The 25,400-nt window shown below is 38.4% G+C and overlaps 2 protein-coding genes across 3 annotated transcripts in view; one reads left to right on the plus strand and one right to left on the minus strand.

Moving 5' to 3' along the window:
• Nucleotides 1-1,044: 1,044 nt before the first annotated feature.
• 140up (RPII140-upstream gene protein) lies at nt 1,045-13,002 on the plus strand. Its single transcript, XM_019055880.2, has 7 exons — nt 1,045-1,580; nt 3,029-3,194; nt 5,906-5,994; nt 6,438-6,571; nt 7,551-7,665; nt 8,741-8,867; nt 12,585-13,002. Exons 1-6 carry the CDS (start codon nt 1,399-1,401, stop codon nt 8,853-8,855), a joined length of 801 nt encoding a protein of 266 aa, XP_018911425.2. The 5' UTR covers nt 1,045-1,398; the 3' UTR covers nt 8,856-8,867; nt 12,585-13,002.
• LOC109040083 (uncharacterized) overlaps nt 9,344-25,400 on the minus strand; it is a 46,212-nt gene continuing 30,155 nt past the window's right edge. For both annotated transcript variants that reach the window (XM_019055878.2, XM_072297346.1), the window contains exons 5-11: nt 23,023-23,300; nt 21,349-21,472; nt 19,733-19,956; nt 15,990-16,185; nt 14,324-14,536; nt 11,882-12,100; nt 9,344-10,452 (exon numbers count right to left, since the gene is read on the minus strand). In XM_019055878.2, coding sequence (XP_018911423.2) covers nt 9,524-10,452; nt 11,882-12,100; nt 14,324-14,536; nt 15,990-16,185; nt 19,733-19,956; nt 21,349-21,472; nt 23,023-23,300 — 2,183 coding nt within the window. In that variant the 3' untranslated portion in view covers nt 9,344-9,523. The remainder of the gene's footprint in view (nt 10,453-11,881; nt 12,101-14,323; nt 14,537-15,989; nt 16,186-19,732; nt 19,957-21,348; nt 21,473-23,022; nt 23,301-25,400) is intronic.

Genomic DNA, 25,400 nt, shown 5'->3' on the forward strand with positions numbered 1-25,400 from the left:
ATAGCAAAATTTGCACAAATTAATATTGATGGAATTAAAAAATGCCGAAAAAACACAGGCAGTCGTTGCTTTTCCCGTAAGCCGCCGTGATAAGAAATGCCGGTTGGTTCACACTTGGTATAAGTCAGAAATTAAATCCCAATATGAATATTATCCAGGAGTAATATACATCAATAGATTCATTATGGCTTTGACTACCTTTAAATAGCAAAATTTGCAAAAATTAATGCTGTTTGAATTAAAAAATACCTAAAAAACACAAGCAGTTCTTGATTTCTCCATAAGCCGCCGTGTTACAAAATGCCGTTGGGTTCACAAATGGTTCACTATTTTCGGAGCACACGCGGCTCGGAAACGCCTGTTCATGGATTGGCTTCATCGCCGCTCCAGTACTTTGCGACTCTATTGTACTCTATGGTAGATGTAGATCAAAGACATAAAGACGGAGCACTAAAAGCAAAAAATGAAGCTTCTAGAGCTTCTTTTCAATCACCTCTACTATTGGCTAGAGGATTGGCGGCGAAATCGGGACAAGTTTGAATTCAAATGTAGGGCGGGAACTAATAAATAAAATTGCGGAAACAAAGTATTTTAGGTTGATTTTTGCCCAAATTCAGGTACACACTCATATTTTATTAACTTTAGGTTAGTTTCGGTCCGTCGTCGACCGACTGATTTCATTTGGGAGTAACGTAGATCTAGAACTGTAACGGCCTGTTTGAACCTGCAGAACCACCATAAGCAGAAGAAAAACTAACTTTATCTGAGATTACTGCCTGTTACCGAGCAAAAGTAGGTGTAATATATTAGGACGCAGACCGAACTTTCTTAATATAATCGTTTTAAGCATTTAAAACACGTTTCGAAGAAGAAATAAGGAAAAATCAAGAGGACAAGTTCAAATCAAATTTCCGTTTGCCGCCATGGATTCCCGCGCTCATTTACACACTCACACAAACGCGCAGCGCCGAACCTAGCTTCACTTTTTCCCCGTGCTTTTAGATACGAGCGCTCCGTCTTTATGTCTTTGAGATAGATAGCATGCATGCATTTAATTCTAGGTTAAGATTTTGTTTACTTGTAGTCTTTCACTGCTGAGTTCTCAAATTTTGTCCTGTAACATAATTATTGTTCAGTGTTGCTTATTCGGCTCTAAAATTGCCGAAAGTGTAAACTAATCGCATTGAATGCTTATGGTATCAACGAACTTGGATTTTAGTTCTTTCTTTTATATTTTTTTATTTGTTTCATAAGAACAACATACTCCGCAATTAAAATTAGTTCGTTCGCAGGAATGACTATCACACAGAACATACCTGCTTAGATTCAAGCAATTTTCTATACCGCTGATTAATTTTTGTCTAGTTTAGAGTGGAAACGTCACCCCTGAACTTCAAAATGAATCGGCAAGCGCTAAGAGTGCCTGTTCATTTCCTTGCACTTCCTTTTCCATTTAATTACCTGGATGGAGATCATGACAAACCAGATTTCAAAGGAAGTATCACAGCTGAAGAGTATGCCGAAATTGATCCAAAGCAGAAAACTGGAATAGAGGGATTGAAGAGAATGTGGGAGTTTGAGTAAGTAAATTGAGGTTTCATTTTATCATGACTGTTTAATTTGGGCTGTTGTGAAAGGCAGACAAGTTGATTACATTCTGGACCCTAGCCAATTCAATTGAAAGAGCTTATATTAAAGTATCAATGAATTGACCAAAAAAACTCAGGTAAAACTGGTTTGGTGGAAATGGATCAGTTCTGCCAGTCACAGAATAGAATTGCAATGGTTGAAACTTACGGGATAGCAACAAAAGAAAAAATTTATCCAAACATCAAGTTTCCAAGTCCATTACTGAGAGAGACATAACCCTTCAAAGAGCAGGGTGTATGATGCTATCTACTGCAGCATTACATCGTCACCTTCCAGGCAAAGTATCACAAGCGCCATGCGACGTTTAAAAATTTCCGCCGCCATTTTATTTTTTTACAGAGAAATTATTCAACGAAGCTGTCCGAAAATTTCACAGAATTTTCTTTGTGCTGCCGATAAAATTTAGTGAAATTTCCAAACAGATTCAACCAACAATTTCTCAGTAAAGAACTAAAATGGCGGCGGAAATTTTTAAACGTCGTATGGCGTTTGTGATACTTTGCCTGGAAGGTGACGATATACAATGGTCTCTTTGATCTTTGATTCGTCAATTTTTGACACTTGTTTGCACTGATTGCTTGACTAGAAACACGGATGAAACTAGGGTGGAATCCTTTTGTTGTTTTTAACTTTGTTGTTGTTGTTGATAGCAGAAAGCATTGTATGCATCAACGTTGTAGGTGCCATGCGCTGAGGGCTATGAATGACATCAAATACTATTTTCTTAAGGGCAATAATACTGTTAATATTGAACAAGGAAATTTGGTATTTTGAACTTATCTTATTATTCTTTGCTGATCTGTCATTTATAATCATCCAAACCCAATTATGCGACTAGCGCAACTGACTCGTTCTAGAACCTAAGCAGTTTGTTGGGTGAGTGTATCTGTTTGAACTCAGCCTTGGTGCTAGTTAAATAATCAGCAAGGCATCATGTAGTCTACAATTGTCATATCAATTGCCAAATCGTGGAACTATGTATCCTCACCTTGCATACTCATTACTAAGTGCAAATGAAAGTGGAAGATATTATGATTTGTACAATATTGTTGGATGACATCAGATATTGCGTTTTTAGAGGAGCAGTGCCTCTGTTATTACTGGACACAGATATCCGAAGCATCACCCGAATGAAATCCATAAGGATTTTGCTTATATGCACCTTTTCATAATTGTATCATATTGTCACTGTGAAATAGAATTCTTATAGAAGCATCTATATTGTGTCCACATCAATGCATTAACTAATTAAATCTCCGGTCGAGGCAACAATTTCTGCAGGGTGCAGAGCAGTGACTGTCAGGAGTTGTGCGCCACAGTGGCCAGGGAAAGCCCACTTACCAGACAGTTGGAAACTATAAATCTTGTCATGTTGCAGCGAACTCCATGGATACAGTGATGAAGTGAGAGCATCATTACATGGCGGATTTTATACCGGTATACTTGGTGGAATGATAATGGGAGCCTCAAGGGGTAAAAATGATTTTTCCAAGTGGATGCGAACTAATTTGGCTAGCAAATTTATTAATGAAGCAGATGCCAAGGTAGGTAAATAAATAATTAAGTGAATGATAATTATGTAGTCCTTTTATTGGCCCTTCTTTTTCTCCAGTACTTTTTTTTTGTCAGTATTTTTAAGGGAATCAGTTTCTTACCTAGCATGGGTTTTTGGAACCAATTGTTCTATTTTTAGAACATGGATTCCAGAGTCAGAATCATGCTTCAGAAAATCAAATTAAAAAGAAAAATGCTTGTGCTTTTGTTGCCTGTGTTTACACTATTCTGAGTCTTAAATTTCAAAAGTATTCAAATTTAAAGAAATTTGTAAATCTTGATGGAGGGTGACAATGCTTTCCCTGAATTTTAGATGCATTTAAATTATTTGCGTAAGCTTTGGTTTTCGGATCAAGACCCCCAAATATCAACATTTAAAGCAAAATTATAAGTTGAGTAATGAGCTTATAATCCATTCACCAAAAACTCCTTCAATAGAAAAACAAATTGAAAAAAAACCGGCGCTTCGCTTCGCTCCGCGCCGGTTTTCGGGGGGGCGAAGCCCCCCCAAGCCCGGTGGGGGAGGGGTGCATAAGACGCATTTACTCGTGTTGAACACATTTTTTGGGAAAGCCCTGTCAACACTACTGGCAAAAATTCACGAAACTTTGCGCGAAAGTTAAGTTCCGTAAACCTATCTCTGTGTTGACAAGGCCTTCCATTCATAAGAAATGAACGAAAAAATTATGAAAGAACAAACATAAATGTGGTCCAATGATTTTGACTTTCGCCGCCGCGCCGCGGAGACCGCACCGTGTTGGACGCAATGCATGAAGTATTCACGCAGTCTTGTAGGCGCTATGCGTTTCACGCTGACCGCACTGTGTTTAACGCAATGCGTGAAGTATTCATGCATTCTTGTAGGCGCTATCCGTTTCACGCTGACCGCAATGACCGCACTGTGTTTGATGCAATGCGTGAAGTATTCGTGCAGTCTAGTAGGCGCTAATATGTGTTACATGCCGATCGCCGTGCCGAGGGCTTCTCCTTTTCATTTCAAGTCCTCGTTATCATTTCTCTCTAAGTCGCGCCGTTCTAGGCCAAATTGCGTGTTTGATTTACTCGTGACTCGACTTATTGAGGGTGCTGTCTCTTGTATCACTAAGAGACGACAAAATTAGAAATTACTATACTCTCAGGAAATGAGAGATTTTGTCGCCTTTTCTCGCTTGTAATTTTGTTTTTATAAATCCGATTTTTTTTATACCTACACTTTAATAAATTGCAAATTTTTGCCGCCCCTTAGATTTGCCGCCATGGGCCGTGGCCCATGTGGCCACCCCCTTAATCCGGCCCTGGCGATCGATGTCTTGCAAACAAATCTAGTAAAATCAAGTATTTTGTCAAATTTCTGGCAAATAGTCCAATACTTTTGCTTAGATTGACATTTTGATTCTTTCCCTTATTTTAGACAAAATAATACATTGCTCCTGTGAGAAATAATTCCCTATAAAATTGTGCATCATACAATTTTAAACGATTGTCAACCCCTGAACAAACATTCATCTTGAAGTTTTTGACATTTCATGAAAGGTAGAATTTTTCAAATTTTAACATTTAAATATATCTTCTATACTATAAGTACTAGGTATAAGCTCCGAGACCTCCTAATTTTGCGAAACTGGTAACGCTTAGTTCCAGCGTTCTACCGGGCCGATTTTCATGATTTTTGCGGCTATCGACGGGCAATTGTCTCTAGATAAGCTAACTCTTTTCAGATTTTCAAAATATGGCCCAGGTTTTTTTATATTACGTGGTAAAGTTGCGAATTCTCCCATTTAAACAATGTAAATTTATACTTTTTGTCATAGTTCGTTTGAGCGTTCTACCGGGCCGATTTCCATGATTTTTGCGTAAATCGACAGGTAATAGGCCCTAGATGAGCCCGCTGTAATCAGATTTTGGAAAAAAGACCCAGGATTTTTTTAAAATCACGTTATAAAAGTGAGTGAGTTTACAGAGTGCTCCGGTAATGCTACCGCTATGCGCGGGAGGATGCGCAGTGGTCGAGGAGGTTGCGCAGTAGCTGTGTAGCCTGCGCATCAGCTCTACACTTATTTACACAAGATTCAGAGATGAGATCTCATGTAGAGCGGTGGCCGAGTCGTCTAAGACGTCGAATGCGTCCACCTTGAAATCGGTGTGGGTTCGGTTCTCGACCCATGAAATCCTAAATATTACCTGACTATCATTGTTCAATGTTTTACTGCGATATTTCATCAGGCAGTCATTCCAAAACGCGTCCTTTTAATTTTAAAGTAATTTTAAGCAAAGTTTAAAATTAAAGTATACCTCATATAGTAATTTTTTAGGGGAAAAATAAAACTAACACTGATAGGAGGGTAAAAATAGGGCCGCGTAGCGGCCAGGGGGCGTAGCCCCCTAGTAATAAATATATAATTTGAAGAGGAAGGAAGGAGGAGTTTACATAGATTTTATGAGTTATTTTTTCCAAAATATTGGAAACTCATGAGCTCTACTTGACCATAAATTTACTGAGTTTCGCAAGTTGTCGGAATTAGACCATCTACTGAGGCATTTGACAAAATGCCTGATTTGACTAATCGCCTGCGACATATAAATTCATTGAATGTTGCTGATGTGGGGTTAACCAGAGATTGACTTTTGTCTTACATTTCACCGAATCTGCCCAACGAATGCCTAGATTTGTAATTCAGTTCTTTGACTCTATTTGTTCCAGAAATATTTAACTGATACTGTCGCCACTGGAGTCTTCAAAGGTGTCATGGTGGAAGGCACTAAAATTGGTGCATTCGTCTCTGCATACTTGTGAGTAATCAGTTCTTTTCCTGACAAGTGACTTACGTGTCTTAACTTATAATTTATAGAATGACCACAGAAGAGATGGGAGAAGTACCTTTGTCTCCAATGTAGGTACCATTTGAAATAGTCTTAGCATCTTACGATTCACTACAAAACATGCTCCATCACCTGTTGTGTACTCTGCTACACCTCGGACAGTCCAACTAAGCAAGCTCTCTTTACCAAGAAAGGAAAGTTGATTATTCCAATTTTGTATGCTACAATCAAGGCAAATTTTCTCTTTTTTCTAAAGCACTACTCGCGGCTGAAAGGTTTGTCTCCTTTCAAATGGTTCTTTATCAGAGCTTCAAATCATATTGATAAGTCGCTGCCTCTGAAATCATCTTCATCAAGACTTTATTTTGAATTTAATCTGTGGTTGAACATGAAATTTTGTTTGTATGTGTCAGGTTGGCGTCAAATAGTTTATCGGTTTACCGAGGAAAAACGGGTATGGCAGATTTTATAGTCGGTGGCGCCTTTGCAGGTGGTGCTTTTCGATTCTGGCATGGTCCCAGGGGCTTTATCGTTGGAATAGGTCTAGGTATGTAAAAAAGTCTGCCGCTCATACCATCTTTGCCCATTAAGATTAGCCCTGCAAAAGTTGTTTCCACTAAGATAAGTAATTTATTCCGAAATATTCAATTTTAAACCTGTGTATTAAACCTGAGCGTAGTCTAACTTAGATAAAACGTGACATGAGTAGCATTTTACTATTTGTTAAGTACTGGAGGAAGCTGAAAGGATTTCTTGCATGAAGCAAGGCTTTTGGATTGGACCTCTCACCTTTTTTAAATTTTATCTAGAAACAGAAAGGTTCCAGTGGTATTCTCTAACACTATCTACCAAGCTCAAAACAAAAGCTTTCTCAGTTAAGGATGTAATCCAGAAGCTAACTTACCCTTTAAAAGAGACTGCTGCTAAATCGATGGCCTGAGTTGAAAAGTGCGTATTTTAGATTCAGACATTGTATTTCTGGGCTCATGTTCTACTTTTTACAAAGGGAGATGTAATTTTTTTTTTTTTTTTTTTTTTTTTTAACAAGCTTCTAATAGCCTCCATTGGCCAATCCCATGCATACCACCAGCCCCAGGTGACGATTGGCTGAGACTATCAAACTCAGGTCTTTTAGCCAGGAATCGAACCTGGGACCTCTTGGTTATATGGCCAGCGCTAAAACCACTACACTACGGGAGGCCGACGCATGATTTTATCAGCTTTTCAGCTTTTTATCAGTGGAGGATTTTTATCATGTTGAAATATTATTATTATTGTAATTCTAGGTTGAAAGTTGAAGAAGTATAAAAAATTATCTCAAGCACCATAGGCACATTGATCGTCAGTGATAAAAACCCTCCTAGTAATGTCTCAGCATATTCCTTAAATTGTGCTAGAGGATTTTATTTTCCTAAAGAAAAAAATCATTTTTCGTTCAAGATTGACATTAGAAATGGTTCATTAAAAGTTCAAGTTGCCAAGTTGTTTCTTCTAAAATTTTACAATGAATCTTAATTTTCTTTCAGGTTCTTTCTTGGGAACCATAGCCGGGGGATTGTATACTCTTATTCTAATGGCTTATGGAGTAACACCTGAGGAGGTGAAGGAGTCCCAAATCTCTGCAATCAACTACCGTGAAAGGTATGAAGCACCATAATTAAAGTTACCCCTTAAACGATACTATTGCTTTAAAAATAAACAGTATTTATCTTTTATTTTATTTTAAATGAAGAATGAACAATATTTTTTTAACTTCAAAACTGAATTAAAAATGCATCATACCATACGAATGCTGTAAAGTAAAACAATTTCACAGGTTTTCTTGATGTTTTTCAAAATGTTTCCATGTTTAATCATTTCTCTTTTTAACAATCATATTGCATGTTCGGAGCACGTCACTTGTAGATGATTTTCCCACCTATGCTCTTGAAATTTTTATGTAGGATGCTTTTTTATGAACATTATGTGAACAGTTGACAGTTTCGGAAATATTTTTATCAAGTATGAGGAACCAAACTGAGTTCGTGATGCTCATGGAAGTATCCATCGTAAAAAAAAATGCAGCTACCCAGAGAACGCTTACACTAAGTCCCGCCAAAATGAAACCAAACATGCTTCAATGTTCCATTTTAGCAGAACTGGTCCATATAGATTTTAGTTACACCTCCGCAAAGCTCAGAACTCAAAGTTGTTGCCAAATTGCCCAAATCATAGACTGACTTTGGTTTTTTTTGGGCCCCCCTTTAATTAAGACCTTTTAATTTATTCGTCCAAGTGAATATTAAGTAAGTAAGTAAGACCGGGCTCGTCGGCGAGGTGCCCTCAAGGGGCCAAGGCAACTGGCTACTGCCGTCGTGCACCATGAAGTTGGACCATGCTCCTTAACTTCGCACTATTGACGCATTGTGTAACCTCTATATTCCTGCAAGGCTCAGCGGCCGTCTGATAGCCAACGATCGGTCTTATCAAAGACTGTGGCAGACGCTGCAGAGCACAGATTTTCGGACCATGGCCATGCCTCCACCGAGCTGGACTGTGTTGTTGCAACTCCACTGATACGTAACGCTGGCAGTCGTCCAAGTGAATATTAAACATGCATTGAATGTTACCGTACTCATTAATCTAGCCTTGCACTCAAACTGCATCATTATCTCTCGATTTTCTATTTGTTTTACCTTTTTCCATTTCTAAATTAAAAATTCTCTCATTTTTGCAGGGCCTTAAAGAAAAGTATCAAGCAGCCCTGGGATGAGTCGACACAAAACGCAATGTTAGAAAGCAGACAATATGCCAAGGAGAAAGATTTGTTTACAGCAGATCCTAAATCATGAGCTTTTTCTTAGGTAATACGTCTTATGATTGTATTTTCCTTGCTTAAATTTTTCCTGAAGTTTCTCTGGTTTTCCAAGCAATTAAAATTATCTTTTGTTGAATAATGGCCGATGATAAATATTTTCTTTGCCTAACGAGTATTGGTTGCTATTAAGTTGAACAGCTTGTAATGCAAGTTTGTCAAACTGGGTCGTGTTTAATAGATGTATTGCCCTTCCGTCATCAATCATCATCAATTAGAATGTAATATCGATCCCTAGAAATACGTTCTTCTGTAGGAGGCTGTAGTTCAGGCTCTCGAAAACATGCAGATTCTGTATAAGAGTGGTGCAAGCGCAGATTTTTTTAAATTTTTTCCTACATCATATGACATGCCTGCAATGCCTGTTTTCCCCAATGAGGTTTTTTCTACTTCTTCATTAGTCATCATGATGACTTCTTTTTTTAAAAATAAATTATCAAGTAACACAAAGAAAAAAAAATACAGTTCTGTTTGGTTTAACCTTGAGTTTAATCTTCTCAGGGCATTCCTTAAGTCTATTGACAGGTAATTTCAGTTTCACATAATGCCATAAATTATAAATAATGTTTTCTGAAGCTATACCTATCTTGATCACAGCCAAAAATTTTCTTTTCAATTTTTTACATTATAAGTAGTTTATCTGTATTAAAATATATTCCATAAATGAATTGACATCGTTGCTTTCATTAAAATAAATGATATGACTGTCAAATGAACATGACTTTTTATTGTACTACTTGCACTGCGTATCTGATCAGACTTGAGATAATTTTTCCCAGCTGTCAGCAACGTTCGGCTGATTTCATTCTCAGTATCACTAACATTTTTTCTTCCAGAAATTGCATTTGAGATCGGATTCCTAATTCTTATCGGTATAAAAGCGAAATGCAGTTCATCTAAGCTGGTCTTTCGTGGAGGAACTACATTTTCTTTGGGTGATTTGCTGGTGAAGCTCAGCTGATTAGTATCACTTCCATCGAGTAAATTATACATAGTTGTCCCCTCCACTTCTGGTGCTGCCTCGTGCTGGTTGTACCTATATTCAGTTTTTATTATATTCCCTTGCAATAATTGTAGTATACTAGAAATATCATTTATTTTGACATCCTCTGCATCTGCCCTATTATCTTCATTCCTGTTCCGGCTAATGAACCGGTTTTGTTTATTTTGATCCAAGGGAAGATTCACTGTAGTGGTTGTCTCAGGTGATAAGTCTACATTATATTCCTCTGTAATTGTACTGCTCAATACATTCGATGAAGTCCCTTTCTTCAGTAATTGAGAGTTCGATGACTGGGTTGTTGTTGCCGCTGTTGAGGGTTGACTTGTGGGGTTCTCTCTCGCGGTTGATTCTGACGGAAGTTGTTCTGGTAAGGTAGAAGGCCTCTTAGCTATTTGTGATAGGTTGTAAATATCATACATTGCCATTTCCTCATTGAATGGTGGTAAAAAATCCCCGCACTTTGGGAATCCATGGGGCACTGGTGGCATGTCTGCATCTTCGCCAATTTTGAAGACAACTGCCATGCCCATTTCCACATGGAACTCTATGTGACAGTGGAATAGCCAGTAACCTGTAATAGAAAGAAGGATTTTAGAGGCGAGAAAAGTAAAATACTAGCTTATTTTATCAGTGCAAATGCTTGTACACATTTTGAATATTCGATATCCAAGGCGGTGTCAAATGTCACAGGTTTACAAGGGGCCTCTAGACAAAGTATAAATTGAAGCATTACACAACCTGTTTTCTCTTCAAAATTTAACGAGGAAATCGAACTTTCACAACGGGAAGTCTAGAGATCAACTAATGAACAAGTTGTAAGTGTTTACAATCAACATTGGCTAATTAAAAAAATTCAAATGTCATTTGTATATTTTAACTTGCATTTGATCGGTGTTTAATAGACTTGATATCTTGTTCAGTAGTTGATGTCAAAACTTTCCATCGTGTGAATTGTTTTCTACGTACAATTTTGAAGAGAGAACAAGTGACGTTTATTTCTAACTCAGACCTTGTCTATTGACCCATTTATTTAGTTCAAAGCTTTTTTCTCCAACTTTGTTTGTTTTCCGATCTCAGGTTTTCTATTTTACTCCTCAAACTCGAAAACGTTCAATTTTTATGTTAATCTTAATATTTTCTTTATTATCTAGGTGAGTACCAAAGGAGAAAATAGTACAGAAACAAAACGAATTTCTAGACATACGAAGCTACCATTTCTTGTTAGCTGTCTAGCCTATCAGTTGTCAGCTCATCATCATCTCATATTTGATGTTAGTGATGTGCAAAACTTTTACAGCATTACTTTGTCATGCCTTCTTAACCGATGGTCCCAAATCAGACACCCCTAATTTTCCTTGCTTTCTCTTTTTGTTAAAAACATTGGTTCAAAACTCAGCTCAATTTCACTTTTAACTGAACGTTTCATCATATTACCCAGCTTTATCATCAAATTATCTCTTTTCAGAGCCATTTGAAATCCCTTAGCGCTTTTACAGCAGGTTTCGATGGCCTTAGTGCGAAACCACGCATCTCCATTGTGGTGTTCCAAAATATCTGCTCCTATTTTATTGTATCAAAGATGAACAGGCCAATTTTATTGCTTGAAATTTAAGCAGAATATTCTGCTAACAGAGAGGAAAAATCAAAGCAGTTTTCAAGAAATTATGTTCAATAGCTTTCCAAAGAAAAAAATAATGTATTACATGAATTCTGCAATGCTGCCAATGGAAACAAGTATTTTTGGACTGTGGCCATCGGTATGCTTGTAGTTCTGAGCTTAAGTTTTTTTTGTAATGCTTGGGCTACTCCCCATCCATAATAAGTAGGTGCTTAATTACTCAAATCTGTCCTTTCATTGTTCAAGTTCTTCTCTGTGTATATTTTTTGAGTTAGCCTTGTTTCTTCATGTCAGTTTGCCCATTCCCATGTTCAGTATGCTTTATTCAACTCTCATTTTTAGGTTTTTTGAGTTCATTGTAATGAATATGGCAAATATTTACCTGGATTTGTCGCGTGAAATCTAATTATTGTGTAACCTCCATCTGGAACGGTAACAGTATCCTTCAAAGGAGCAGTCTTAAGGTTTCGCTTTACCAAACCAGCGCGATCCAATGCTTGAATCTGTGGGACTGTCACATTTTTGCCCACTCTTTCCATTGCCACAACCCTGAACGGATGGCCATGCAAATGGAAGGGGTGATTTGCATCATACGCAAAACCTGCAGACCCAAGAAATTTTTGGTCAATATTGATCGTTTGCTTTAATGTGCTCATCTTAGTACAATTTAATATTCTGATTTCAAATTGAAAAGACTTACTTGTTTCGATAGTTTTTGTTGTTTAAAAGCAGTGCAAATGATTCATGTAACATTTTTTCTCATTTGTCATCTTTTCCATCAAGCAATTGAATCAATGCATGCTAAAAGGGCGTAATTCCAAAAGCTAATGAACTCTGCAAGCATCTTGCATAAGCACAAAAGCTAGGGCTCATGAGTTTTTGGACTTATGCCCTTTCAGCATTCATGAATTCAATTACACTCATTACTCTTATAAATCATTATCGTTCATACATACCTCTAGCCTATTGATTAACTAGAAAAAGTGTTTTAAATTCTTGTGGCTATATGGCTATGTGCTGAGTTATATATAAGGATGGGTATTTACTCTTTTTCATAATATTTTCTTCTTTTTCTTATGTTTCAGAAACCTCTCATAGGTGTAGGAAGACATTGTAAGAGGTACCTTTTTTACATACTCATGAATTTATGTACATTTGTCGGTTTCAAATTGTAGTTGTAAGACTGTATGTAAATAGGAACATTTTACTCAACCACACCTTGCATTGAGGATGTTCCTCATTCTTTAGAAGTTGAACCATCGTCCCTTCAGTAGCATTTTTTTCTATATATATACATAGTTTATTTCTTCACTGGTACCGATCAATGTTGTCCTCTGTGATTCTTGGATGAATCGGAACAGTTGTAAGAAAGTCTGTTTTGTTATTTCTTTATTGTTTTTACATGAGTATAAAGTTTCGTAACTCAATAGCTTACATTATTAATAACTGTTCTTGTAATTTTACAAGGATCAAAGAAAACAAAAATAAAAAATTTGTTTTCAATTCCTTTTTCAAGTACTTGAACTTTATACAGCAATAACCCTATTTCACACAACATTAAGCCCACAAATAATATATGTATGGTATGCATCTGCAAGACTGTAGGCATGCAAGAAGGGTATATTGTTTTTATAAGATCGTATTGCAACTTTTTCGCCGCCGATTTTTCACATTGTGGTGTAGTACTGGAAGAATATTAATTGGAAATTTGATGGGGACAAATTTTTTGTGCCCTGTACATTTGTCTATTTTTTTCTTCGTGTGGTCCTAATTTTAAATGAAATAATGTTCATATTCTAAACTGTTCATCAGCTGCAGCATATTCCGAACGCCAACTACAAATACTTAAAAAAATAAACATCAGATGCCATCATTTTTAGATAAAAACTACCATTCAGTAAAAGGAAAAATTTCAGATTTTTCCATTATTATAAAGTAAACTTTATACCACATAATGCAGTGTTTTCATAAAAAAAGTGGTACACTGCTCTTTAAGTATCAGTTATCAGTACCTCCAAACATGTGACCTTCCATAGAGAAAAGGGCCTTGGTATGAAAAAAATTTAAAATGAGCTCATTAATGCTTGAAGGAGTGTTTTTCCAACATTTTGGCATGAAAGAGATCTGAAAATTCTCAACTGAATCTGGGTCATGAAAGTTTAAAGTTCGTAGTTAAAAAAATGTATATCTTGTTTTGAGAAAAAGATATCCACCTACAGATTCAATTCATCAAATGCAGGGCTTACAATAGGGAATTTGCACGCAAATTTTTTATTGCTTCATCTGAGACTGCTTGAAGAGCTGATTTTGCAGTATTATTTTCTGATTTGTGAAATAATATAAAAAAAGTTTTAAAAGTAAGAAAATGTACCGCCTTGTGACCTCACCTGGCGGCATTTCCAATTTAGACACATGTATTTTAGCAGATTAGATCATTTTTTCATATTTTTATTAATAATTGTTCAATTTATGAAACCACAGGTATCCTCGTTTTCAGTTTGCACAGCAGTTTCTACCTAAACACGAAATTTATCAAACAGACACCTGCAAATTCTCCATTGTTGGATTATAATGCGACTTTACGCATTTCATCTGCCTTGAAAAAAAAACCAGACCGCTAGCAGCTTAATCTATGAATTACTAGAGAACGTTTTTCATCAAAAATTCTAATTCTGATCTTTCAACTCAACTTGAAAAAAATCGTCCCTCTGAGAAATCTGCTACCCTGGACAAGGGCCTCTTCTCGTATGGAGGATCACAAATTAAGAATACTGAATACACAGTTAGAAAGTTTGAATGGATCGTGTATTTTCTCTAGACTTACCTTCATCTACTAAAATTAATTCGACGACGCTAGAAAAAGGAACTTTAATGTGGTGAGTGCACTCGCAGTATTCACTTGAGCAGTTTCGAATTTTATGAGGTTCGCAAAAGGTGTCTGCCTTGATTTCATCTCTTTGAGGAAGGAGAGGAAACGACGGCAACTTCATGGAAATATGATTGATTTGCGGTGTCAGCACACGTTTCTTTTCAATCACTGCAAAGTAGAAAATTCATAATTATGTCAGTTTAATTTACTTCTCTCCACGAAAATGAACTTGATACAAGCAGGGCCGGATTTACCTATAAGGCACTGGGGCACTTGCCCATAGCGGCAAATTTTGGCACTGGATTAATTGAAAGTTAAAGCGAAAAAAAAGGAAAAAATGGAGACAGAGACGGAGCGAAGTGAAAAGATGAGCGGCAAAATGTATGAAGGAAGGGAGTTGACGCTTGACGGGAGCGGCAAAGCTGCCGCCCCTTAGGTCTAGAGTACCTGTATAGGGAGAGTACCGACAGATCGGTTCATGGAGGACTTAGGGCCCAAAAGTGCAGCCACCCTTCTAACCAACTTCTAACGCACAAAATTTCACTGCCAGTCTGCAGATTCCAATTCTAACCAAGATGGCCAAGAATGTACAGAAATGAGCGTTCTTCCGCGAAATTGAGTAAATTTATGCAAAAACTGAGTCAAACACGTGCTTAATAATAATAATAATAATATTTACAAAACACACATTATATTTTCCTTTAGAACATATTTTCTTTTTTCATCAATTAAAATGAGAATAATCCATATAGAGTGCGCAAATATTTCAAAATCATGAGTTGAAAAACGCTGACTCCGCGAGATTAAATATTAGATCCTAACACAAAGCGGAGCGGCGACGCACTGGCGCCTACAAACCTAACAGGGATACTTCACGCATTGCGTAATGCGTGAAGTATCCCTGTTAGGTTTGTAGGCGCCAATGCGCGTTCCGCGCTCTCTGCCCGCCGGCCGCGCCGCAGCGTGCCACGGCGTATGAAGCAACTATTTCACACCAGAGGTATTGCACAGTATCAAAGAAATTGAAGGCGCTCCAACATATTAAGAATGACAAGCATCCTTCAAAAGTACGGAGCTTTCCTCGCAAAATAAATCAAGATACTATGGCACAAAAAGAGAGCGGTAGTCCAAAAACTAACTAAGTCCTAGTATCCGTATTTAATAACGTTTAGCATAAACTTCATCGTCTGGCTGTTGCTTAGTCGCCATCGGCTATAAAAGGCTGTAAGAAATTATACAGTCGGCTACAGAAGCTATTGGAAACCTTACAGCCGGCTTTAGGTCTATGGTATTTTGGAACACAGATTCTACTGCAAATTTTTACCAGGGCGCCGTAAACGCCATTTCAAGTTTTTCGAAAACGAATGTATCAAAGCAGAAAAACGTGTGTGCCCCGGGACAATGTTTTTACAGAATTCTTTTGCAAATATTATGAAAAACTTAACCTGAAAATTTGAGGTGCATGGGTAAAACCGTTTTTAATTTTTGAAGTGTTAAGTTTCAAAAAACGCGGGAAAATCTTGATGGATTTACGGCGTTCTTGCTTAGCACGGCAGTAATGTGGTTGGGCTGTCTCCAGTCAGAAGCAACCCGTTCACCGAAAAAGTTTACCATTACTCACCACTGTTGAATCCATAAAGGTTTTTCTTGTGGTAGTGAGGATTGTCTATACGGTAAAAGTCGTAGGCTAAGTAATGAGTAAAGTCGGCGGTATCCTTGAGTGAAGGATCCTTCTCCGATAGCGGTTCCATCGACCTCAGCTCTGCAATGTTCAGCGTTCCATTATCTTCTGATCCCTCGTTCAGTGGATTTATTTTCTGTCAATGAGAAAAAATACAAGTTATCAATGAGAATTCCCGAGGAGTGTGGCATGAAATGGAAGAAATAAATCGTTGTTGAAACTACAAAAATGCGTCTCTTGATTTTGCTGCACAGTTAAAAATCCCGGCGCGAAATTCACGCTTACTCACAATCAGTTGCTATATTTTGACCACCTGTTACTCTAAGTGCATGGATCCGGCGCGAAATAAGCTCGGCGTTCGGCGCGAATTTCGCGTTCTGGCGGGAGTGAAAATCTGACAGGCAAACGTAAAACGGAACTGCCGCCCCTGGTAAAAATTGGCAGTAGAATCTGTGTTCCAAAATACCATAGACCTACAGCCCACTGTAAGATTTCCAATAGCTTCTATAGCCGGCAACACAATTTCTTATAGCCTTTTCGATGGCGATTAAGCAACAGCCTGACGATAAAGTGTATGCTAATCGTTACTAATTACGGATGCTAGGACTTAGTGAGTTTTTGGACTACCGTTCTCTTTTCGGGCCGTAGTATCTTGATTTATCTTGCGAGGAAAGCTCCGTACTTTTGAAGGATGCCTGCCATTCCTATTATGTTGGAGCGCCTTCAATTTCGTACGATACTGTGCAATACCTCTGGTGTGAAATAGTTGTTTCAAGCGCCGTGGCACGCTGCGGTGCGGCGGGCGGGCAGCCAGCGCGAAAAGCGCATTGGCGCCTACAGACCTAACAGGGATACTTCACGCATTGCGCAATGCGTGAAGTATCCCTGTTAGGTTTGTAGGCGCCAGTGCGCCGCCGCTCCGCTTTGTGTTATAGGCTCTAATATTTAATCTCGTGAAGTCAGCGTTGTTCAACTCATGACTTTGAAATGTTTGCACACTCTGTATGGATTATTCTCATTTCAATTGATGAAAACAAATATGTACCTAGTAAAGGAAAATATATTGTGCGTTTTGTAAATATTATGGTGATTCCGTACAAACTTGCGGATTTCCAAAGCACACGAATTTCTACACTATTTCTTATAGCATTTTATAGCCGATGGCGACAAAGCAACAGCCAGGCGATAAAGTGTAAAGCCCGGCGACAGGAACTATAGCTCGGCTGTTTAATTTTTTATCGCTTCGTGTAGCCCGGCCGTATGATTTTTGCCACTTTCTACAGCCAGCTATATAATTTTCTATTGCCTTCTTCAGTCGGCTATAAGAACTCCTATGGTATTTTGAAACGCAGCTCCTATTGCCAATTTTTACCAGGGGCAACATGGCTTCGAACTCGAAACGCGGCGATGAAAGACGAATGTGCTACCACTTTGCCATAAGGCGCTCGTATCAGATAGCCTTGAATTCACGCTATACTTGAGGTACCTCAATTAATTCGTCCGTCGTTGATGATATTTACGCGCTGATCTATTCACTCAAAGTACGGCGCTATAAATACGCGCTGGATTTTGTTTTCACGCCGGCTATTCACTCAGAAATCATTGATTTTTAACAGTGTGCGCTATATAAATGTTTCCTATCAGACTTCATTTGCCGAGTAGAAAACTACTCAATGTTATTTTTTGAAAAGTCCCAGGATTTTTCTTCTTCGTGTGAAGAATATTCTATAGTAATTTTAAGCCATAGTGCTGGTTTGATCTCCCAGGAAAAAATAAAATCGAAGCGGATATTTCGCACATCGATATACCCGCTTTTGCAGTTTGCGTCGATATGTGACCGCCTCCGGAAAAAGAGACTTTCGTTCACGGAGGCAAAATTTTCAGTAGAAAAATGCGTATCGAGCGTGGTTAAAAATCGGCTTTTAAGATTTCGACGACAAATCTGATTCCATTGTCTTGAAAACTCAATCTTTGCTTACGGTGAATTAAGGCCTCTTTTCCCCGAGACGCTTACATAGGTAAAGAATTAGAAAATCCTGTGAAATAATTCATATTTTCATGAAGTTATAAAATGTATTAAAATATGAAGTACTCACTTTAAAAGTCTTGGTATGGCGTTCAAACGCACATACCCAAGAATGTCAAACATGCTGTAAGTCTCAATGTTTTCCTACTCTGCGAGGCAATAATTTTAATTCATTTGCCGAAGAAAAATTCTATATTTTATTCGATACTGCTTCAATATTTTCTTTTCCCTGAATAACTGAATCAACATTGAGACAAAATTACTTTTATGAGGTAGAAAGCAATATTGCTTGGATTAGGGTTGTCACATCAGTCCATACCTACTGATGCACATGACCGCTCGCAAAGTGGACTTAAAATTCTATGTCGTGCCATGAAGTGGCAGTTTATTAGCATAGTTGAAGCAAACAATTTCAAGTTCTTTTGTTTTTAAATTTTCCGAACAAACCTCACAAATGAACCTCTATTGAACGATCTCAGTTACGAGCTGAACACATCTAACCAAATCCTTATATCGCCGCGCGCGTTCGTCGCTCAAGCATGTAGGCAACAAGCACTACCTACAAGCAGGCCACGCACGGGTGGGTTTACATTTCTATCCACGCGTTGAAGTCTCCGAGGTACATGCTGATTGCTGAGCCCCGTTGCGCAAAACAAGTCATACCGCCCGCGCTAGTAGATCTTATCTCAACCGTAGTTCAATTTCAAAATGCCTCTCAGGATTCGGAGAGGATATAGGAGATTAGAATGACTATCCTCAAATAAGAGAAAGACTCAGTAAAGAATGCCCACAAAAATAACAAAATTTGAAGAAAGGAGAAATCTTAAATCGCCTCGCCAAGAACGTAATTTACGTAGATGTAGTGGAATGCTCGTATACTGCCATGCTAAGAAAAACCATCGTATGAGTATAATGTTGCCCCCCCCCCCCCCCAAAAAAAAAAGAAAAAAAATTACTTTTAAGGAGAATTGTGAATATTTGTCACTTTTTTTTAGATACCTTTAGACCAAATTGGTCCACTTATTCTGACCAGAGCCAATTTTTCTTCATGTATTCCATCCCAAGCAGCACAGGCAGATTGCAATAAATTGCGATTATATGGTAAAATTATTGCTACTGCATCGAAGTGTTATGTATGTTGCCTATTTACCAACTGAAGGAGCACTGTTTTTTTTTTTTTTTTTAAATGGATTGCAATAAAATTGCCATGCAGATTGCCTATCTTTTCTGACACACGTATAACTCCTTCGGTTGATGTTGAATGTTTCGAATCGGCCTTTAGTGATCAAATGATGTAAAAATATTGCAATTTCATGGTAAAACAAATGAAATTTTATTTCAATATTTTCATTGCACCGTGCTAATTCGAATTGCATAATCTGCGACGATGTAGTTGGTTTCCTACATAGATGCAAGGGTTGCACTGATTCGCAGTCATGTCACTCTGACTTACTTCCAAGCTAGTCCGAGTATGAGCATGTGACGCCGCGGTCCATAGCCCGTTCGTGTTTAAAAAATAAGATGAATGTTTATCATTGCACAACGCAACCGCTCCTCGTGCTCATTGTGTTTACATCAATATCGGCTTTGCCCAAATTCTAACAGGTTATGGGCCCAGACTTAGGTTCAAAAAGTTTTAAAAAAAATGGAGTCTTACCATCCCAGGATTGAAGCTGTTGCTGTAAACAACCTGTCCTTCCGGCTCCTCGACGGTGGGATCGGGTGCGCCTTCATAATGCAAGATAGCAACTTGGTATGCAGACGTGAATCTTTGATCGCAATCCATCAAGCCGCGGTACCGGATCCAGTAGTTCTTCACTTCACCGCTGGGGTGGACAGTGAAATCCCATCGCTCACCTGCGTAGCTGACCAGGGAGGTTGCTGTTCAAGAAATTAACGAATATTATCATGAAAAACTTCGAATGTGATTAAGAATATCCCATGGCTTCCAAGTAACCAGGCGTTAAAGCCCGTGTCCCACTATCAAATGCGAACTCATCAAATACAAGATGGCGCAGATGCGTATTGGTTTCCGCGCAAGTCCGTTATCAAAAGGTAGCAGGCCGTCAAATGTTGATGAACTCCGCCATCTTGCATTTGATGAGTTCATTTGATAGTGGGCCACGGGCTTTAGGAAGTCTCGGGGTTTTCATAATTTTTTTCACGTATAGGACAGACAGCACTTAGAAAATGTACATAATGTACACTTTCAAATGTACGAATGTAATACGTACACATTCAGTGGCGGTTTTTTTTTTTTTGGGGGGGGGGGGGCATCTCAGAGGGCCCGATCAAAATTAAGGTGGATCAAACTTGCCGAAAAATCGTGATTTTTTTTGAAGCCCTTATTCATTGGTTGTGAATCATAGCGCGTGAAAAGCCGTTACGCAAACGGAAAAGGAACAAGCAACAACTTTTTCGGAGTATTAGAGATTGAATTTGGTATCACGTTTTTCTGACGAGCAAAAAATGAAGAAGAAGAAGGTCATTTGCAGCTCTCAAGGTTTTGATGAAGTGACGCCACTGTACACATTGAAAATAGAAAAATTAACCATACTTTTGCATAGTACTACAAGTATGGTATAATCAACAATAAAATATGGGTAGCATGTACCGTATACTATACGGTGGATTATATCCTACCACAGAGTTGACTTCAAAAATCAGAATGGAAATGCGACAAGAAGTCTTTTGTTGAATCACTCCATGCTTGTAATAATGTGTTAGCGTAGGTAAAGTTCAATCGACTTCTCTCAGTGTAATTTTTTCAACAGTTGACGCAGAACAAAGTTCACCTTTTGGAAGTTCAAAATTTAGCTCTTAAAATATAAATATCTTAACAAACTCAGCTACGTTGTTTTTCCATTTTTACTTTTATTTTTTTTCTTTTCGAGAAAACCAATTTTGCTCCTACGGTGGATGAAAAAATAGCAATGTGTTTTTGTTTATTTCGAGACGTCCTGAAGACGTGAAAAAAAATTTGAAAGCACAAATGAAAGTTGAAAGAGGCGACATTTTTACACTCTTTCGGCGAATAACTCGTTCTGGTGTAGTTGGGCGAAAATTTTGTCGAGGTTTCCGTGCATAAAGCTAGTCCTACCGGCGAATTTCATTCGTCCATTCATTTTTTTGCCAGGAGATATCCAAACCAATTTTCATATGTAATGAATTGGTAGTTATTTCCTCGCTCCTCATTCAGCGGAATGACAAGGAGCAATCACTGAAGTAAATTTAGCAAAGTTAAACTGAAATTAAAAATCCTCCGTAACTCACCTTCTTCCGGTTCGATGTCACCGCCGTCACTATTGATGACAGTGATTGTGTGATTATCAATAGACATTTCGATTGGGCAGTTGAGGAATCCTGCATTTATCAATCGGAATCTGTATTTTTCACCCTGCAATCATCGTTCAAAAACACAATCATTTTATAGCTGTAGCAGAAAAGAGTTCCTATCAAGATTCATTTGGACTACATTTTGCAATTATAGGGGTAACAATTTCCGGTTCGTCCGTAAAAACACTTGTTTGTATAAGAAAACGAATGGCGCATACGTTGTTTCTAAACTGAACCAGGAATTGTAGCACGTTCCACATTGCAAAATGAGGTCCATTTGATCTTACGGAGTCGTCCGTTAAGAACGTAACAAACCGGTAGCGGATTTGCGCTGTTACGAAGCGAATGGAGATGTTAATCAGATTGTTACCCACGTATTTATTAAAATAAATAACAATTAATTTATAATAATGAATAATTTTAGTTCATCAATAATTAAATTATTTATTTACACCGAGGCGAGCGGCAACGTACACATCGAAACTCGCCGCGAGGACAAGAAATTCAAAACGCCTTCAATTTTTGGATAGGCAACACGGACATCCGTCGAACACGAATAGTTGTATCAAGGCGCTATCATCGATATCGCGTAGGCGCAGTCGCCGCGTCCATCGGCAAAAATATCTGTAAGCTGTATCGACAAAACTCCACCATATACCTACTGTTATTGTGTCGATCAATGTTATATTCAAAACCTTATCTACTTTTTTAGTGATCGATGCTCGTAGTGAAAGCGCCTTAATCTATTTCCGTGTGTAAGGGGAACGTGAGGCTCTTTTCTTTTAACTCTATAGAATTACATATAGAACAAAATGTTTTTGGGGAAAGTTTTATCTCATTCATAAAAACACCTATCTGCATGGGGAGCATCGAAGTGGGAGGGGAAGAGGAAGAACAGGAAGCAGAGGAGGAAGAAGAAAAGCTAAAAATAGAAACGGAGGTGGAGAACTAAAAAAAAAATAGGAAGAATAGGAAAAAGAGAATGAGAAATAGGAAAAATATCCCATATCGCCGATAAAGAAAAGGAAGGAGAGCAGAAAAAAGATGAAGAAGATAGGAAAGAAGAGAATAAAGAATCAGCAATGGAAAGAGGCAACAAAAAGTAAGAGAAAAACGAGGAGGAACAAAGTAAAGCAAGTGGAGGAAGAATGAGAGAGAAAAAATGAAAAGCAAGGAGAGGAAGGAGGAAGAGGAGGAGGAGGAGAGGAGGAAGAAGAACAAGTTGGAGAAGCATTTGTCCGCGGAGTAACATTAATAGCATATACATTAGTTGGTTCTGAAAGAGCTTTAAATATTACTTATCCTAATTGGACAACATTTTACAATTAGAAACTACAATTTTGGATAGAAAAACGATTATGTGCTCGAGGAAACTTATACGTCACGTTCATACATTGAATCTAAACCGAGCCAGAATTGGACTGCATTTTGCAATTTGGAACTAAAAATTCTGGCTCTTCTGAAAGAACACTTACGTGCATAGGGAAACTAATGGCACATACGTTGTTTTTAAACCGGGCTAGAATGTATATTTCCAAATTGCAAAATGTACCTAGTCCAATTGTAGTTCCTAATTGCAAAATGCAGTAAAAATATCTGTAACACGCTTACTTTTTTCACGTTGAAAATCGCAAGAGGCGTCTTGAGGGCCTCGTGAGCGTTACCACTCTTGTAGCGTCCTTTGCCGTTGACGAGGATGTTGTTGGGCTTGTTGGTGCCGTTGCTGTGGTGGTGCTCGAGGAAAGTGGCCGTTCCCATCTGGTGATGCCAGTCCATGACGGTCATGACGTGTTCGGGCAGGTCGTGGTCGTAGAGCCTCCTGTGCGGGTCCTCACTCCTCGGACGTCGGATGATCAGACCCCCGAACATGCCGTCCCCTCTTTGAGATCCTGTCCACAAAATGCATTTATAAGTATTTCTTATTCCTCTCGAATATATAGAGAAAAAAGGAGGTGTTGCATCTTGAGGATTGTTTACTTCGTGACGTAGGTCGGTATACAACCTGGCCAGCCAAATCCGGAATTCGAAGTGTGAAAAACGGACCATAACGTCCGATTTTGTTGCTTTAATTAACTCGAGGTATAATTTCAAACACTTCCAATAGAATGAATTTTTTCCATAAACTACACCATTTCCAAGAAAATCGATGATAAAACTCGCCCATACGGACCTCTACGTACGTCATCAAAAAAAATCCAAGATGCCGGAGATGCAAACACCTCCTTTTTTTTCTCTATGCATTCCTCTCGCTAAAGGTTAGGAACTCGGAGGACAAGGTGCGTATGTGTGGTTTCTGAATAAATTGAGATACCTATCTGTGATTTCAATCGATAGAATTCTTAAAATGAAGGGCGTGGATTCGATCGATTAACAGGTTTGTCGATCGATTCACTAATGTTTAGATCGATTCACGGGTTTGTTAATCGATTTATGGGTTTTGTCGATCGATTCATGTTATTATTTTCCGATCTATTCATGTCAATTGAATCCATACCTCCCTCTGAAAATGTATTCCTTGAAAAATTCACTATTAAAATTCAATCATAAGTTATTAAAATGTGCGATTGGTTAGATTTTTTCCCAAAAATAATTTTTTCCGAATATGCGACGTGGTGCCTGATGCTCTCTGAATAACTCGATCCAAATCATACCTGCCACCACATCGAATGGGTGTTGTGTATGTTGCCTACCTTCTATTTGAAGGCGCTTCACTCAGTGAGATTTATTACAATTAACTTTGAAATAAGTTGCACATCTCATTTTTGCATTGCAAATCGCATATATTTATTTTTGATCATTTGGTCGTTTAGAGTCGGCATTCTTTGACCAATGGCAGTAAAAATATTACAATTTCATGGAATTCAATCGCAACTTAATTTCAATATTTCCGTTGCACTGTGCCTCTTGGGTAGTTCATGATCTTAGACAGCGTTTAACATCGAAAAATGTTAAGCAAACTCTTTGACTCGAAATATATTTTTTTTTGCCGTATACTGAACAATATAGACAGTAAAACTGCAAAAATAGTGTATCTCTTTCAGAAAATGCACTAAAACGCGAATCTTGGTCTGCGACGCGACGCGGCAAAATTCCCGTAATTTATTTCTTAAATGGAAAAGTAACACACGTCATTTCCTAAAATTTTTCCTGATTCTTCCTCTCTGTGTGGAGAATACTCTGTGAAAATTTCTGAAAATAGTTCTATAGTTCTTCCGCCATTCATAAAATATGTTGAACAGGATCAGAAACTTTGAAACATGACGACCAAATACGCGTTTTTCCAGTGCGTCGCTGATGGTATGAGTTTCCACATCAGGGGTTCTTTCGCCGTGAACTCCATCGTAATTAGAGATTTAATTGACAGGAAAAAGTGAGCGTTTCCTCGTGAAAATTAGCGGGATTTTTGACCCTTTAGAGCGCGGGAATAGAAATTTATGCTAATTAAGTACGCACACTGCCCTCCTCGCCACGGATGGATGCGAATCGACTGTTTCATCACTTTCCGAGGGAACACAACGCCGCGCCTCTGACGTAAAGGCGTGTCTTGATTTCCACATGAGCTACAGAGAGCATGGATTTACATGTAAAACAGGGCTCACGTGTAAATTGAGATACGCCCTTACGTCAGAGGGGCGACAACACGTGTTGAGCCCCGCGATTCGTACGTCACGTGCTTTTGCACGGGAGCCTTCACATTGAAATACGAGCCCATCGTATAATTTTATTGCACAAGAGTAATGGCAGTAAATTTAGTGGCTCCACTGGTGCTGATAACTGGTCTACCTTTATGTAAGAAACATTGTAATTCAGGCGCGGACTAGCCCTCCGAGACGCTAAGAAATACCTCGATGCACCTTTGCCCCTAGGCGCCTGCAGGACCTGAATGATGACGAAACTTAGAGACCACATGTCTCCGTTTGCGACATCGTCATACATAGAGACTCATAGTTATACTTCATTTCCTTCTTGAGAAACTGATCAGTTTAATT

The sequence above is a fragment of the Bemisia tabaci genome, chromosome 2 (assembly GCF_918797505.1).
Source record: "Bemisia tabaci chromosome 2, PGI_BMITA_v3".
In the NCBI taxonomy this organism is placed as follows: domain Eukaryota; kingdom Metazoa; phylum Arthropoda; class Insecta; order Hemiptera; family Aleyrodidae; genus Bemisia; species Bemisia tabaci.